Genomic DNA, 13,368 nt, shown 5'->3' with positions numbered 1-13,368 from the left:
TCCCCCTCCCAGATGTGAATCAGATTGTAGGCGCCACGCGAGTCCAACTTTGTGAAAATCTTGGCTTGCCCCAGGCGCTCCAGCATCTCTGGTATGAGGGGGAGGGGGTACTTGTCAGGGGTCAAGACTGAATTCAAAGCTCTGAAATTGTGCACCGGGTGGAGTTCACCCGATTTCTCGTGCATAAACATGGTAGGGGCTCAGGCAGGGGAGGAGGAGGGGCGAATGAAGCCACATCTGAGGTTTGTGTCCAAAAACTCCCGCAGAGCTCGAAGCTCCAGCTCTGACATCGAATACAGCCGGCCAGCGGGGATGGTCGCCCCAGGAATGAGGTTAATGGCACAGTCAAAAGGGCGGTGGGGGGGAGCTGGTTGGCCTCCTTCTTGCCAAAAACATCCCGAAAAGCCACATACTTCTCTGGGAGGATCACGGTAGCTGAAGACTGCCAGAAGCAGATGAAGAGGGGGAGGAAAGAGTTAAGGCCTGGACTGGGACTGGCGCCCAGTCAGTAGGGAGACACAAACTCCACTTGCTGAAGCCCCCAAGAAATCTGAGGATTATGCTTAGAGAGCCAGGAAACACCCAGCACGATTGGGTATTGGGAACCTTGGCCAAGTGAAACTGAATCTGCTCAACGTGGGACTGGGAGCGCAGAGTGAGTGGAGCTGTAATCTGGGTCACCGCGCCCGAAGAAAGAGGATGCCCATCGATGGTCTCCACTGCCAAGGGGGCAGGAAGAGGCAGGGTAGGAATCTTGTGGAAGAGAGCGAACATTTCATCCATGAAACTGTTCATAGCCCCAGAGTCCACTAAAGCTAGGGCCTCCACCTCACCCCACTGGGAGGAGCAGAGGTGAACATGCAATAGCAGATGGGAGGGCGGGGGGGGTTGCGGAAGGCACCCACTGGTGGGGAACCGACCCCCACACTGGAGACCCCCAACAGGCTTGGGGGGCAGCCTAGTCAGGCCTGGGGACAAGGAGGAAGGAGAGGAGGGGGAGGCGGTGGGGCTGCGGGTCTAGTGCAGCAGGTTTTGGCGAAATGTCCCAGTTTTCCACACTGAAAGCATCGGCGCTCCGCGTGCCGCCGCTCTAGTTCCTCCGGCGGCAGCAGGGCTCGGGTAGCTCCCAGCTGCATCGGGGTCTCCTCTGCCCCCACCGCAGGAATGGGAAGAGGGAAATCTCAGCCCCCAGCACCCTGCCGGGTCTGCCGGCACCCCTCCAGCCGACTATCTATCTGGAGGCAGGTCTGGATGAGGTCCTCCAAAGTAGGCGGGCTAGGCATGCGTGCCAACTCATCCAAGATCTCGTCGTTCAAACCGTCCAAAAACTGAGCCACCAGCACGGCATCATTCCACTGTAAATCCTGCATCATCAAGCAAAAAGTTGTCGTGTAGCTGGAAACTGAGTCCTTGCCCTACCTGAGGTGGCGAACCTCCTGAGAAGCCATCTGTGTGCTCAGGGGATCACCGAAAAAACTGGCCATTGCTGTCATGAAACCTTGATAGTCCCCGAGCAGGGGGTCATTAGCGAGAAGAAGTCCCGAAGCCCATTTAGCTGCCATGCCTGAAAGTAGGTTAATGATGAAGCCCACACGAACCTGGTCTGTCAGGAAATCCTCAGGTCATAGGCGCATGTACAGCTCTGATTGGGCCCAGAAAATCTGAAAAAGTCCTTTCTAACCGGAAAACTTCTCTGGCAGAGCCACCGGGCACTTGCGGTGGGGGGGAATTGCAGGTGGTGGGGGTTGAACCGCAGCTTGCAGACTCTGTACGGCAGTCGTCAGTTCAGCCACTTGATCACGAAGAGCCTGGTTCTCTTGCGCGAGAGCTTGCACCGCCGAGTCCATGGCAGCCTCCAGAGGCAGTAGGAGCAGAAAGGAAAAAAAAGAGGAACGGGGACCAAGCTGTCAGGAGCACCCCAGCTGCCTCTTGCAGTGCCCACCAATAGCCAACTCAGAACACAGACGACAAGGAATTCTTTCCAAGACTTTATTCCTTTATTACTTTATGACTCTTTCAGAATACTAGTAGCTGGCACCAAAGCAAGGAACAGCACTAGGGAAAGATAGCTGAGTAGCCTAAGCTCCAGGTAAGGCAGTTGGTCCCCGTTTGAAGGAGAATCATGGGAAGACCCTGAACTTATGGGCTAGGGAGAGATCCTCCCTCTTTCCCTTGGGTCCTCGGGACGCAACCGTTGTTTGAACGCCAAACGAGTGGAACGCCTCCTTTCGGCGCCCTCCATCTGTCGCCGCTCCCTGTGTCTGCGCCGAGCGTCCAGCAAGCCCCCCTCCAGCACTCTCTCGCTGCCAGGGTCACTATCTATCCCAGGAATGCTGGCAGGAGGAATCTCTGCCAGCTGCTGTGCTTGTGGGAGATGAGCGAGCTCCTCTCCCACAGATTGCTGTTCCTCCTCAGAATCAGAACTGCTCTGGGGCTCTATTGGCTCAGTTTCCACCCTGACAGAACCCGGTCAGCCGGGCTGGTATTTTCTCAATATTTATGCTATTATAATATCTTTGGATGTCAAATTCTGACATCAAATTTCACCAACACATCCAGGGAATATATGACAGCAAAATTTATGGAGAAAATGGAACTGGGTGGGGATTATTTATTAACAGTATTGATATGCAACCGTATAACAAAGGTATCTTGGGCAGTTTACAAAAAAATAAAAATATTAACACACAATTATAAACTATAAACTTCCAAAGGAAGTGAGGCGGGTGGCTACTAGGAGGAGGGCTTTTTCTGCTGTGGCACCCCGGCTCTGGAATGAGCTCCCTAGTGAGGTTCGCCTGACATCTACATTGTATTCCTTTCGGCGCCAGGTGAAGACCTTTTAATTTCCCCAGGCATTTTAGCATTTTAGCTTTCTAAATTTTTATCTTTGCTGTTTTAAATCTGTATTTTAAACTCCTGCACTGCTGCTAGGTTTTATTGTGGTTGTATTGTTATATTGTGGTTTTAATGTTCTATATATTTTAAATTGTTTTATTGTGTGTTGTTTGGTTTTAATTTTTGTGAACCGCCCAGAGAGCTTCGGCTATTGGGCGGTATAGAAATAAATAAATAAATGAATGAATGAATGAACAGGGGGAAATGCAGCATAATTAATTTTCACTCAGTGTTTCAGGCTCAGACCATAAATTAGGGGGTGGGCAACCTATAACCCATGACCTAATGTCATGTGGCTCTCAGCCTAATTTCAAAAAAACCTCTGCATGCAATCAGTTCAGGCCTCTGGCAAGAACAACCTGACCATGTCCTGGCAACCCCCACTGCATGAGAAGGAAGTGGCGGGGGGGCGGGGGGAAAGAAGGAAGGGGGTGGGAGAGAGAGAGAGAGAGAGAGAAGAGGGTGGCAGAAAGAGAGAGGGGAGAGAGAAAAGAGGGTGGCAGGAAGAGAAAGAGAAGACAGTAGCAGGAAGAGAGAGGGGCGGGGAGAAGGATGGCAAATAGAGGGAGAGAAAGGGGTGGCCCACCCACTCTTGGCTCTGGCTGTGCCCACTGCTGGCTGTGGTCCCTGACAGATTACCCATAAGGGAATGCCACCCTTGGCCAGAAAAGGGTTGCTCACCCTGCCATAAATGCTGGACACTTACCACAGCTATATCAGGGGAGCACTTTAATGTTCTGGGCTTTATCCTGTAGGGGAAATATGAAGCCAAGTGTGAGTGAGTGTAACAGGTCCTTCCCCCATCACCCTCTGCACACCAGCTGGTGGGAACCACACAATGCACAGTGGGATGGCAATACATACGTGGCATGAGAGTGATGCAGGACCAGCTTTTTTTGCACATAGGCAGCTTGGATTGTGACGGTGACGTCCTGCAAGTAGAGACAGACCGAACACTGGGGCATGACCAAGTATATGTAAATGAACAGGAGGATGAAAGAAGAAAGAAACGAGAAATCAGCAGGTTTCCCATGGCAGAATGCAAGATCTGAGGGGGACTCAAAGGACAGGCAGTAGATTCAGAACAAAATGTATCCTTTCCACACAATGCACATTATTATTTAAACCTGGATAACATCCAGTAGTCTCCAAGGCAGCTCACAGAACAATATAACACCACATGAAATCAAGCCACATTTTTAGTACCCCTGATAAGTGGAGGAGCGATAGCTCAGTGGCACAGCACAAACTTTGCATGTGGAAGGTGGTCCCAAGTTCAGTTTACGGAGACGGCTGGGAAAGGCTCCTGCCTGAAACCCCAGACAGCAGTTGCTCAGGCCAGCAGATGAGATGGGGCAGTGGAAGCTGTCAGCTCCGATGTCAGGGGGACGGTGAATCCGCTCCGGGTTTCAGTCAGAACCAGTCAAAACTCTAAAGGAGCTCTCCAAGGTGTGGACATCCCAGCATATTTGAGCTTAAAGGCCTTACTTGCCAGTAACAAAGCCTTGGGAGAGGCAGTTCTACCTTTTAGAATGGGAAACAAGCATGCAAACGCCAGGAAAGCACCAAATGACTGGCAGCTGCGGGAAGGGAGCTGGGGCCAGGGGAAGGGGACAGGGCCATGTCGGGAACCCCGGGCCTGAGGCCTGTTTTACGGTTCGTCTCTGATAACCTTCTCCCCCACCCCCACCCAGTGGAGGCTGGTGGCTCCGATGTCAGCCGGACTTCAGTCAGAACACTAAAGGAGCTATCCAAAGTGCACTCTGGATAGCTCCTTTAGAGTTCTGACTGGTTCTGACTGAAGCCTGGCACGGATTCACCACCCCACTGACATCGGAGCCACCAGTCTCTACTGTACAGTGGTACAGTCCAATACTGAGCCATCTCCTTCTACATAAGATGTGTTTGCTTGTATCGGCTGGTTTCCAATCAGATTGCAGGCAGCCTCAGTTTCCTTGCTCCCCCAAGGTTACACATTAACTCACCTTTTCAAAATACAAAACCATAGAAGGCTCTGCTCCCTGCGAAGGAACAGCGAGCTCCACAGCCACAGATGATGTCACCACGGTCCCTTCAGGCTCAAAGGTGATCTGGGGAGGGACTACACTCCACACCTTGGCCGTGGAATCGTTGTAGGAGGAGCCCCGAAAAATCTGAGATGGAAAGAGGAACACAGGGCAGCCATGGCTAACACTCTCGAGGCACAGCGTTGGGTTTATCATCTGCTCCTCAACAGAAAGGCACATTGTACCAAGAGATGCATTCGTTGCTCAGCGTTGAACGAAAAGGCAGGAGTGAAGCAGGAGAATTAGTGGGTGGTGGGAGAGGAAATGCTTCATGCACCCGTCATGTTTCTTCCATACTTGAGCCCCAGCTGAGGAAAAAACGGTGGGTGGGGGTAATGGGTGGGAGAAGGGTTAAGCACCCTAAATGCCTATTGAGACCCAGATTGATGCTGCAAGGCAAACACAGGGCCAGTAACTCCACAATCAGTTCCTAACATGTTAATTGTGCCCTGACTGCAGTGCCCTCATGACTCTGTACCATAAGACATGCCTGAAAAGGAATATGAACAAGCAATTTATGAATCGGCTGATACCCCTGTTCAACTTCCCACCCACATAAATATCTATATATCTAATTTGTACACACACACACAAACATAGAGTTCTTGGATAGGGATGGAAGATCCAGCAATTTTCAAGCTTGCCTAAAATCACTTCAAAGCTCACTTCATTTTCAACCTGTTTTTTGGATCATTTGAATGGGGAAACTGCATATTTCTGTGCATATTTTTCAAAAGTGCACACTTTTCCACTGTTGATTAAAGCAGGAACATACCTTACTTTAAAAAAATGTGCATTTCAAAGTGCGCATTTTCCAAAAATACTCATTTTTCAAATGCAATCACAAATTCGGGACTTTGCAAGCACTTCTCAAAAAAGGCGCTCCTGCTCACACTCGGGACTGCAAACAGATACGGAATTTTTGTACATCCCTAAACAAGACAAATTTATTCACATCTTAAATAGAAGACAACAGGATATAAAGGACAGAAAGTAATCTGTACTGACAGACATAGCAGGATTTTATATCAGGAATGGGGAACCTTCAGCCCATAGGAGTTCCCCATTCGCTTGCAGGTTTCTTTTGCACTTACCTCCATCCATTGGAGATAAGAGGGTATTTAAAGGCATTTATCCTTTAAATGCCCTGCAAAGAATCCAGCTGTTGCAAAGATTTTGAGCCGTGCATTTTGCAGGCAGGAGACCTGCTTACTTGAAAGCACAGAGTGATTCAGTCCTAAGGGGTGTCTCCACGAGTGATTTACTCTGAGTTGGCTGCATGCTGAGGCTGTTAGGGATACATGAGATCATGGCCATCCAGCAGCCACCCTGGAGCTTATCAGGGAAAAAACGGATTTCCCAAGACTGCTTAAAGTCCGATTTTTTTTCTCAAGTCGGGTTCTCCCCAGTATAGTTGCGGTGTGCCCCAACCCCTGCATTGACCTCTGGCATACCAGCCCTGCCCAGGGGTGTGCCTGTGACCCCAGTCAAGGGGTGTTTCCTGTGCGTTTCCCATCCCTGCACAAACCAATTAGTGTCTACTCAGAAGTAACTCCTATTGTGCTCAATGAGGCTTGCTCCTGAAATGCAGGTGCATCTGGACTTTCAGGGGAAAGGAGAATGGGGGGGAGCCTCTTTTATTGGTTGAGCAGCCCCTGAAGTCAGATGACAATTCACTCCAACTCCAACTCCCACCTCCACCAGGAAGTATGTTCTGTGAAGTGATTTTTACTGGTGTGGAGCACTCACTTGTGGAGCCCTCATGGACCAAAGCACAGCAAAGCTGATTCCTTTTAAAAGAATCTGTACTCCTCCATGTGCTTCTCCTTCCGTTGTCATGGAGACACGGCCCTAGTTACACCTGAGCAGACACACTGAAGCCTTGTCCTGCTTACTTCTGAGTAGGCTTAAAATGATAATAATCACACTTAGCCCCACCTCCAGATGGAAAGTGGCCCCCCAGACCTTTCCCATTTTGCAAGTTGGGCCTCGGATTGAGAGAGGTTCCCCATCCTGGTTTAATGCCATAGACATATGCATGATTTATTTTGTCACCCTATACACTTACAGGTCTTTTAAAGTTTGCTCAACCCACCACTCATTTTTTCAAGGGATTATTACAGAATGTTGTTTGTCACATGTAGATCTTACTCAAGTTGTGGGCCAGTCTGAGAAGTTACTTCCCCTGCTACGTGCTGGAGCAGCGGCAGTGTGCCTTCCCTTCCTGTCCAGCCAGAGAATCCCGTCGCTCTTCCGAGGCTAGAGGATCTCGGCACATGGATGCAAGGTAGACTTTCCCAACTGTGGGACACTGGATGGTGCTGGACTTCAACTCCCATCCTCCCCAGCAGCATGGCCAATGGTCAGGGGTGATGGAAGTTGTGTTTCCCCAGATGGTGTTGGACCATGTTTGGGAAAAGCTGGAATAATGCTTCAATAGGATGTACACATGTATAATCCAATGTGTGGGTAAGCCAGCACAGTGCAGTTCATATCCCAGATGAAACCTGGAAATCAGCTGTTTGCTATCTGGGCCTACCTGTGTTCGACTCTATGCACAGATGTCCTACTTGAATGTCACAGCCATAGATGTCTGGGGGCTTCAGGGGAGGGACAAGCGTCCTGGGTAGGTGGGGAGGAAAAGTGTGCTCTTGCCCCTCCCCATCGCACATGTGGGAAGAATCTTCTCCAAACCAGGTCCTAACGTCCTTGACCTTAGCTATGCAGCAACAGCACTGAACTACCAGTGAATTCTCCTTTCATGCCAGTGCTCCTGAGCGGCCATAACAGGCCTCTCACAGGTGCATATATTTTCCCAGCCTGCAGAGCTGTGGTGCTGAACCTCTGCATTCCAGTGGTGGGTGGAGCCAAAGGGAAAAGGGGCAGGGCTAAAAAGACCAGCAAAAATACCAGAGCTAGTGTGGTGTAGTGGCGAGAGTGTTGGACGGGGAGCTGGGAGATCTGGGTTCTAGTCCCCACTCAGCCATGGAAGCTCACTGGGTGACTTTGGGCCAGTCACAGACTCTCGGCCCAACCTACCTCACAGGGTTGTTGTTGTGAGGATAAAATGGAGAGGAGGAGGATTATGTATGCGGCCTTGGGTTCCTTAGGAGGAAAAAAGGCAGGATATAAATGTAATAAATAAAGAGCAATACGACAATGGAACCAATGACCTAGGGAGGTGGTGGGCTCTCCCACACTGGAGGCATTCAAGATGAAGCTGGACAGCCATCTGTAAGGGATGCTTTGACTTGGATTCCTGTCTATAAGCTTCTCGAAAGGCTTCTGCATAATAGAATCAGCCAGAAGATACTCCAGATAATTCCAGTGGAACAAGCTGGATTTCGCCCCACACGAAGCTGCGCTGACCAAGTGCTTTCACTAACAACCTATATAGAAGCAGGATACCAGACGAAGCAAAAAACGTCAGTTGCCTTCATAGATTTGAGTGCAGCATATGATACAGTGTGGAGACATGGACTACTTTATAAATTAATACAAGTAACCTCATGCCGAAAAACTACCCGACTTATTGATAATATGCTTGCTGGAAGAACTTTCTCTGTGACTATAGGAGAGGATACCAGCATCCCTAAAATTCTAAACAACGGACTACCACAAGGCTCAGTTCTTGCACCTCTCCTTTTCAATCTATACATAGCTGACATACCACACACAAAGTCTAGGAAGTTTGGCTACATGGATGATTGGGCTATAGCCACTCAACATAAATCCTTTGAAACAACTGAAGATGTCCTCACTTCCGATCTAGACATACTGGATAAATATTTTCGTAAGTGGAGGTTACAGCCTAATCCAACAAAGACAGAAGTAACATGCTTCCACCTTTGTAATAGATCGGCAGGCAGAGAGCTCAACATTCAATTTAAGGGAAATTGGCTCAGTCATAATATGCATCCCAAATATCTTGGGGTCACACTGGATAGGACACTTTCTTATAAAGAACACCTGATGAAGACTCCTGCCAAACTGAGAGTAGAAATAACATTCTACACAAATTATGCGGCACTAGCTGGGGTTCGACAGCAGATACGCTGAGAACGACCGCACTCAGTCTGGCTTACTCAGCAGCAGAGTACTTCGCCCCAGTGTGGCTTAATAGTCCGCACACGAAAAAGATCGATACACAACTGAATGAGTCAATGCGCATCGTTAGTGGGACCTACTCCCACATACTGGCTGCCTGTTTTGAGCCACATACCACCTCCGGATGCAAGACGGAAGAGTGCCCTTCTTCAAGAATATCGGAAGATTATTGACAATCTCCAGCTACCAATATCAAATGACGTAACCTACTTGGAGCGAAACAGGCTAAGATGGAGACATCCAGCCATTTCTACCGCTAAAGCTCTTCTAGAAGATGATTTTAATATTCACAACACATGGAAACAACATTGGCTAGGAAACTGCCCTCCACAATGCCAAAGCTTGCCTGGCATCTTGGAAAAACCACCTGGATTTGACCAGCCCCGTGCCATATGGACAACCTTGAGCTGAATTCGCACGGGTCATGGTAGATGTGCAGATGCCCTTTATAAATGGGGCAAAATAACATCATCAAATTGTGATTGTGGGGCTGAAAAACAAACTATCCAACACATAGTGACAAAACCAAGCCTACAATGGAGACTTTGCTGATTTCCTGGCTGTGACAACTGAAGCAAAAAACTATATCTGTAACCTAGACATACATTTGTGATCTTCCTGTCAATATTTTATATTTCATATTTATTATGCTCTATGTTTTTATTGTAATGCGATGTGAATGTGCCATACAATAAATAAATAAATAGCCATCTGTCAGGGATGCTTTGACTTGGACTCCTGCATTGAGCAGGGGGTTGGACTCGATGGTCTTATAGGCCCCTTCCAACCCTACTATTCTATGATTCTATGATTCTATGAAATAAATAAATATTGTAGCTTAATTCTCTTACTGCCACTATCTAAGCTCTAAGAGGGGCTTTTCAGCCTTTTAGAATGGGGGGCAGGGGGGCAGGGACTGCACAAAAGCCAGGAACCCAGGCAATAATCAGTGGTTTGGGGAAAGGGATGGGGCCAAGGGAAGGGGGTAGGGCTGTCTGGGCAATCCAAGAGGGCCAGATTTGGCACCTAGGCCTATGGTTCTGCACCCCTGCTGCAGAGGCAGCAATGAGGAAACTTTCGCCTGTTGAATTCCTGTTCATCGTACAGCTCTGCGTCAGCTTCCCCTGCTCAGGAAGGCCTTGTATCAGAACTTGGAGCTCTGGGAGAGCTGTTGCTTCAGCAACAAGCCAATTCAGACTGAGGGCTGATATAAGAGCTGGAGGCTCCACCACTTCTTTGTTCTCAGCCAGGCCCTGATCTGGGTAGGTGTTGACACATGCTCCCCGCTCCTCCCATGTAGACTGATCTGGGACTAGCTGGGCATGTTGTGTGGGGGCCTGAAGCTCTTGTCTTGTATGCCATTTCCTCTGTTCCTGTGGTCCTGGGGGTGATGAGGGAGGGTCTGAGAGCTGGTCAGGAACTCGGGAACTGACATGGAGACCTCTGGTCCTGTGATTACCATGTCTGGGTCCAGGTCATTGGGGATGCAGGAGTCTGCTACAGAATCCTGCTTCCCCAGCTTCTCCTCTAAGAAGACCACACATCTGAGCAGGGCTGAAACCTGACACCATAAAGGGTACAAGGCCCTGGCCAAAATGAAGTTGGAAGTCCTGTTCCTAACAGCAGAAAACTGGCCCTGCCTGGTGATGCAATCCCTTTGCGTGAAACTCTCAAACACAAAGCCTTCCTTCTGTTTTGCAAACACTTTGGTTTTTTGAGAAAAGAGGGATTTGCAAAAAGAGGGATCCCCCTGCCCTTAAGTGCAGTGACATGCAATTATCCATTTGTTACCTGTTTGTCAACGGATAGCTTGGGAGATTTGGTCAACAGTTACCTCTTGCACAGTGTCCTGGTGAGTTTTCAGCTCTTCACTTTCAAACATTTCCTTTAAAGAAAGAAAGAAAAAGAAGTGGGGGAGAAATATTTTCCCCCTATCCTAGTGTGATTGTACAAGGTTGTGTGCAGCCTGAGCACTAGATGCAACCGAATGTTGTCTTGTACACAAGAAATGACATCTATGAAATGGGGTAGGGTGCCATTTTTAACTCCTTCTAATACTGAACACTGGGCCAACAAGATTAGAGCGAAAATGGAGGCACTGAGAAGTAAGAGGGAGGTAGCAGCATGCTTGGGTGAACCCCGAGTGAGACAGTACTAAAGAAGAAAACTTTAAAATGCACGCACATACACGCACACACAGGGCTTCATCACACGGATCTTTTATCTTGTGATTGAGCTTGCTCCTTCACGGATGTTTGTGGGCTCTTTAAATGACGCCGTGAACCTCCAAGACGTCTCCTGCCCTTTGTTCCGTTTTTAAACAGATCGCAGATAATGAGCTATCAAATTACCCCGTTGTGTTCCACTCGAGTTCCCTCTGTGAAAAGAGGAAAAGCGGCAAGAAGAGGACCGAGATCAATGAAAGATAATGGAAGACTCAGATATGGGGAGAAGGAGGGGAAAAGGAGTGGGGGGAAAGGAAGCGGGTGAAAAAGGGAGTTGTCATGATCCTGCATTTAAAATGGAAGCAGAAAGCCCTGTTTTAAATGCACAATTTTAAGCTGGTGTAGAGATGCCTGCCCCTTCATGGATCACTGCCTTGTTGTGGCGAAGGGGCTTGCGTAACTCAGTGAAGCCATAAGCTATGCCATGCAGGGCCACCCAAGACGGACAGGTCATGGCGGAGAGTTCTGACAAAATGTGGTCCACTGGAGAAGGAAATGGCAACCCACTCCAGTATTCTTGCCAAGAAAACCCCATGGAACGTATCACAAGGCTGAAAGAGATGACGCCAGAAGATGAGCCCCTCAGGTCGGAAGGTGTCCAATATACTACTGGGGAACAGCAGAGGGTATTTCCAAGTAGCGCCAGAAAGAATGAAGCGGCTGGGCCAAAGCCGAAAGGACACTCAGCTGTGGATGTGTCTGGTGGTGAAAAGAAAATCTGATGCTGTAAAGAACAATATTGTTTAGGAACCTGGAATGTAAGATCAGTGAATCAAGGTAAGCTGGAGGTGGTCAAACATGAGATGGCAAGATTGAACATCGACATCTTGGGAATCAGCGAATGAAAATGGACAGGCATGGATGAATTTAATTCAGGTGACCATCATATCTACTACTGTGGGCAAGAATCCCTTAAAAGAATTGGAGTAGCACTCATAGTCAACAAAAGGGTGGGAAAAGCAGTACTGGGGTACAATCTCAAAAACGATAGAATGATCTCAGTACAAATCCAAGGCAAACCATTCAACATCACAGTAATTCAGGTCTATGCCCCAACCACTGATGCCGAAGAAGCTGAGGTTGATCGGTTCTGTGAAGACCTACAACACCTTCTAGAACTAACACCAACAAAAGATGTCCTCTTCATCATAGGGGATTGGAATGCTAAAGTAGGAAGTCAAGAAATCACCGGGATAACAGGCAGGCATGGCCTTGGTGTACAAAATGAAGCAGGACAAAAGCTAATAGAGTTTTGCCAAGAGAACACGCTGATCATAGCAAACACTCTTTTCCAACAGCACAAGAGGCGACTCTACACATGGACGTCACCAGATGGTCAATATCGAAATCAGATTGCTTATGTCCTTTGCAGTCAAAGATGGAGAAGCTCTATACAGTCAGTAAAAACAAGACCTGGAGCTGATTGTGGCTCAGATCATGAGCTTCTTGTTGCAAAATTTCAGCTTAAATTGAAGAACATAGGGAAAACCACTAAACCATTCAGGTATGACCTAAATCATATCCCTTATGAATATACAATGGAGGTGAGGAATAGATTTAAGGGATTAGACCGGATAGACACAGCACCTGAGGAACTATGGACGGAGGTCCGTAACACTGTTCAGGAGGCAGCAACTCAATCCATCCCAAAGAAAAAGCAATGCAAGAAAGCCAAGTGGCTGTCTGATGAGGCTTTACAAGTAGCTCACGAAAGAAGGGAAGCGAAAAGCAAGGGAGAAAGGGGAAGATATAACCAACTGAATGCAGAGTTCCAGAGAATAGCAAGGAGAGACAAGAAGGCCTTCTTAAATGAACAATGCAAAGAAATCGAGGAAAACAACAGAATGGGAAAGACTAGAGATCTTTTCAAGAAAATCGGAGATCTCAAGGGAACGTTTTGTGCAAAGACGGGCATGATCAAGGACAAAGAAGGCAGGGACCTAACAGAAGCAGATGAGATTAAGAAGAGGTGGAAAGAATACACAGAAGAACTATACAGGAAAGATCTTAATGTCCCTGATAGCCATGAGAGTGCGATCACTGAACTTGAGCCGGACATCCTTGAGAGTGAA

At 48.2% G+C, this 13,368-nt stretch overlaps 1 protein-coding gene across 1 annotated transcript in view; it reads right to left on the bottom strand.

The window, feature by feature from the left end:
* Positions 1-13,368, bottom strand: part of CETP (cholesteryl ester transfer protein) — a 48,663-nt gene that overhangs the window by 8,151 nt on the left and 27,144 nt on the right. Inside the window, exons 10-13 of the mRNA XM_084812454.1 lie at positions 10,906-10,956; positions 4,884-5,051; positions 3,763-3,830; positions 3,605-3,647 (exon numbers count right to left, since the gene is read on the bottom strand). Of these exons, the coding sequence (XP_084668580.1) occupies positions 3,605-3,647; positions 3,763-3,830; positions 4,884-5,051; positions 10,906-10,956 (330 nt within the window). The remainder of the gene's footprint in view (positions 1-3,604; positions 3,648-3,762; positions 3,831-4,883; positions 5,052-10,905; positions 10,957-13,368) is intronic.

Source organism: Heloderma suspectum, chromosome 8, assembly GCF_057233095.1.
Source record: "Heloderma suspectum isolate Gila_16-S chromosome 8, 16-S_ref, whole genome shotgun sequence".
Taxonomy (NCBI): Eukaryota; Metazoa; Chordata; class Lepidosauria; order Squamata; family Helodermatidae; genus Heloderma; species Heloderma suspectum.
Note: the sequence above shows the minus strand (reverse complement) of the source record. Positions and strands in the feature narration are given on the sequence as shown.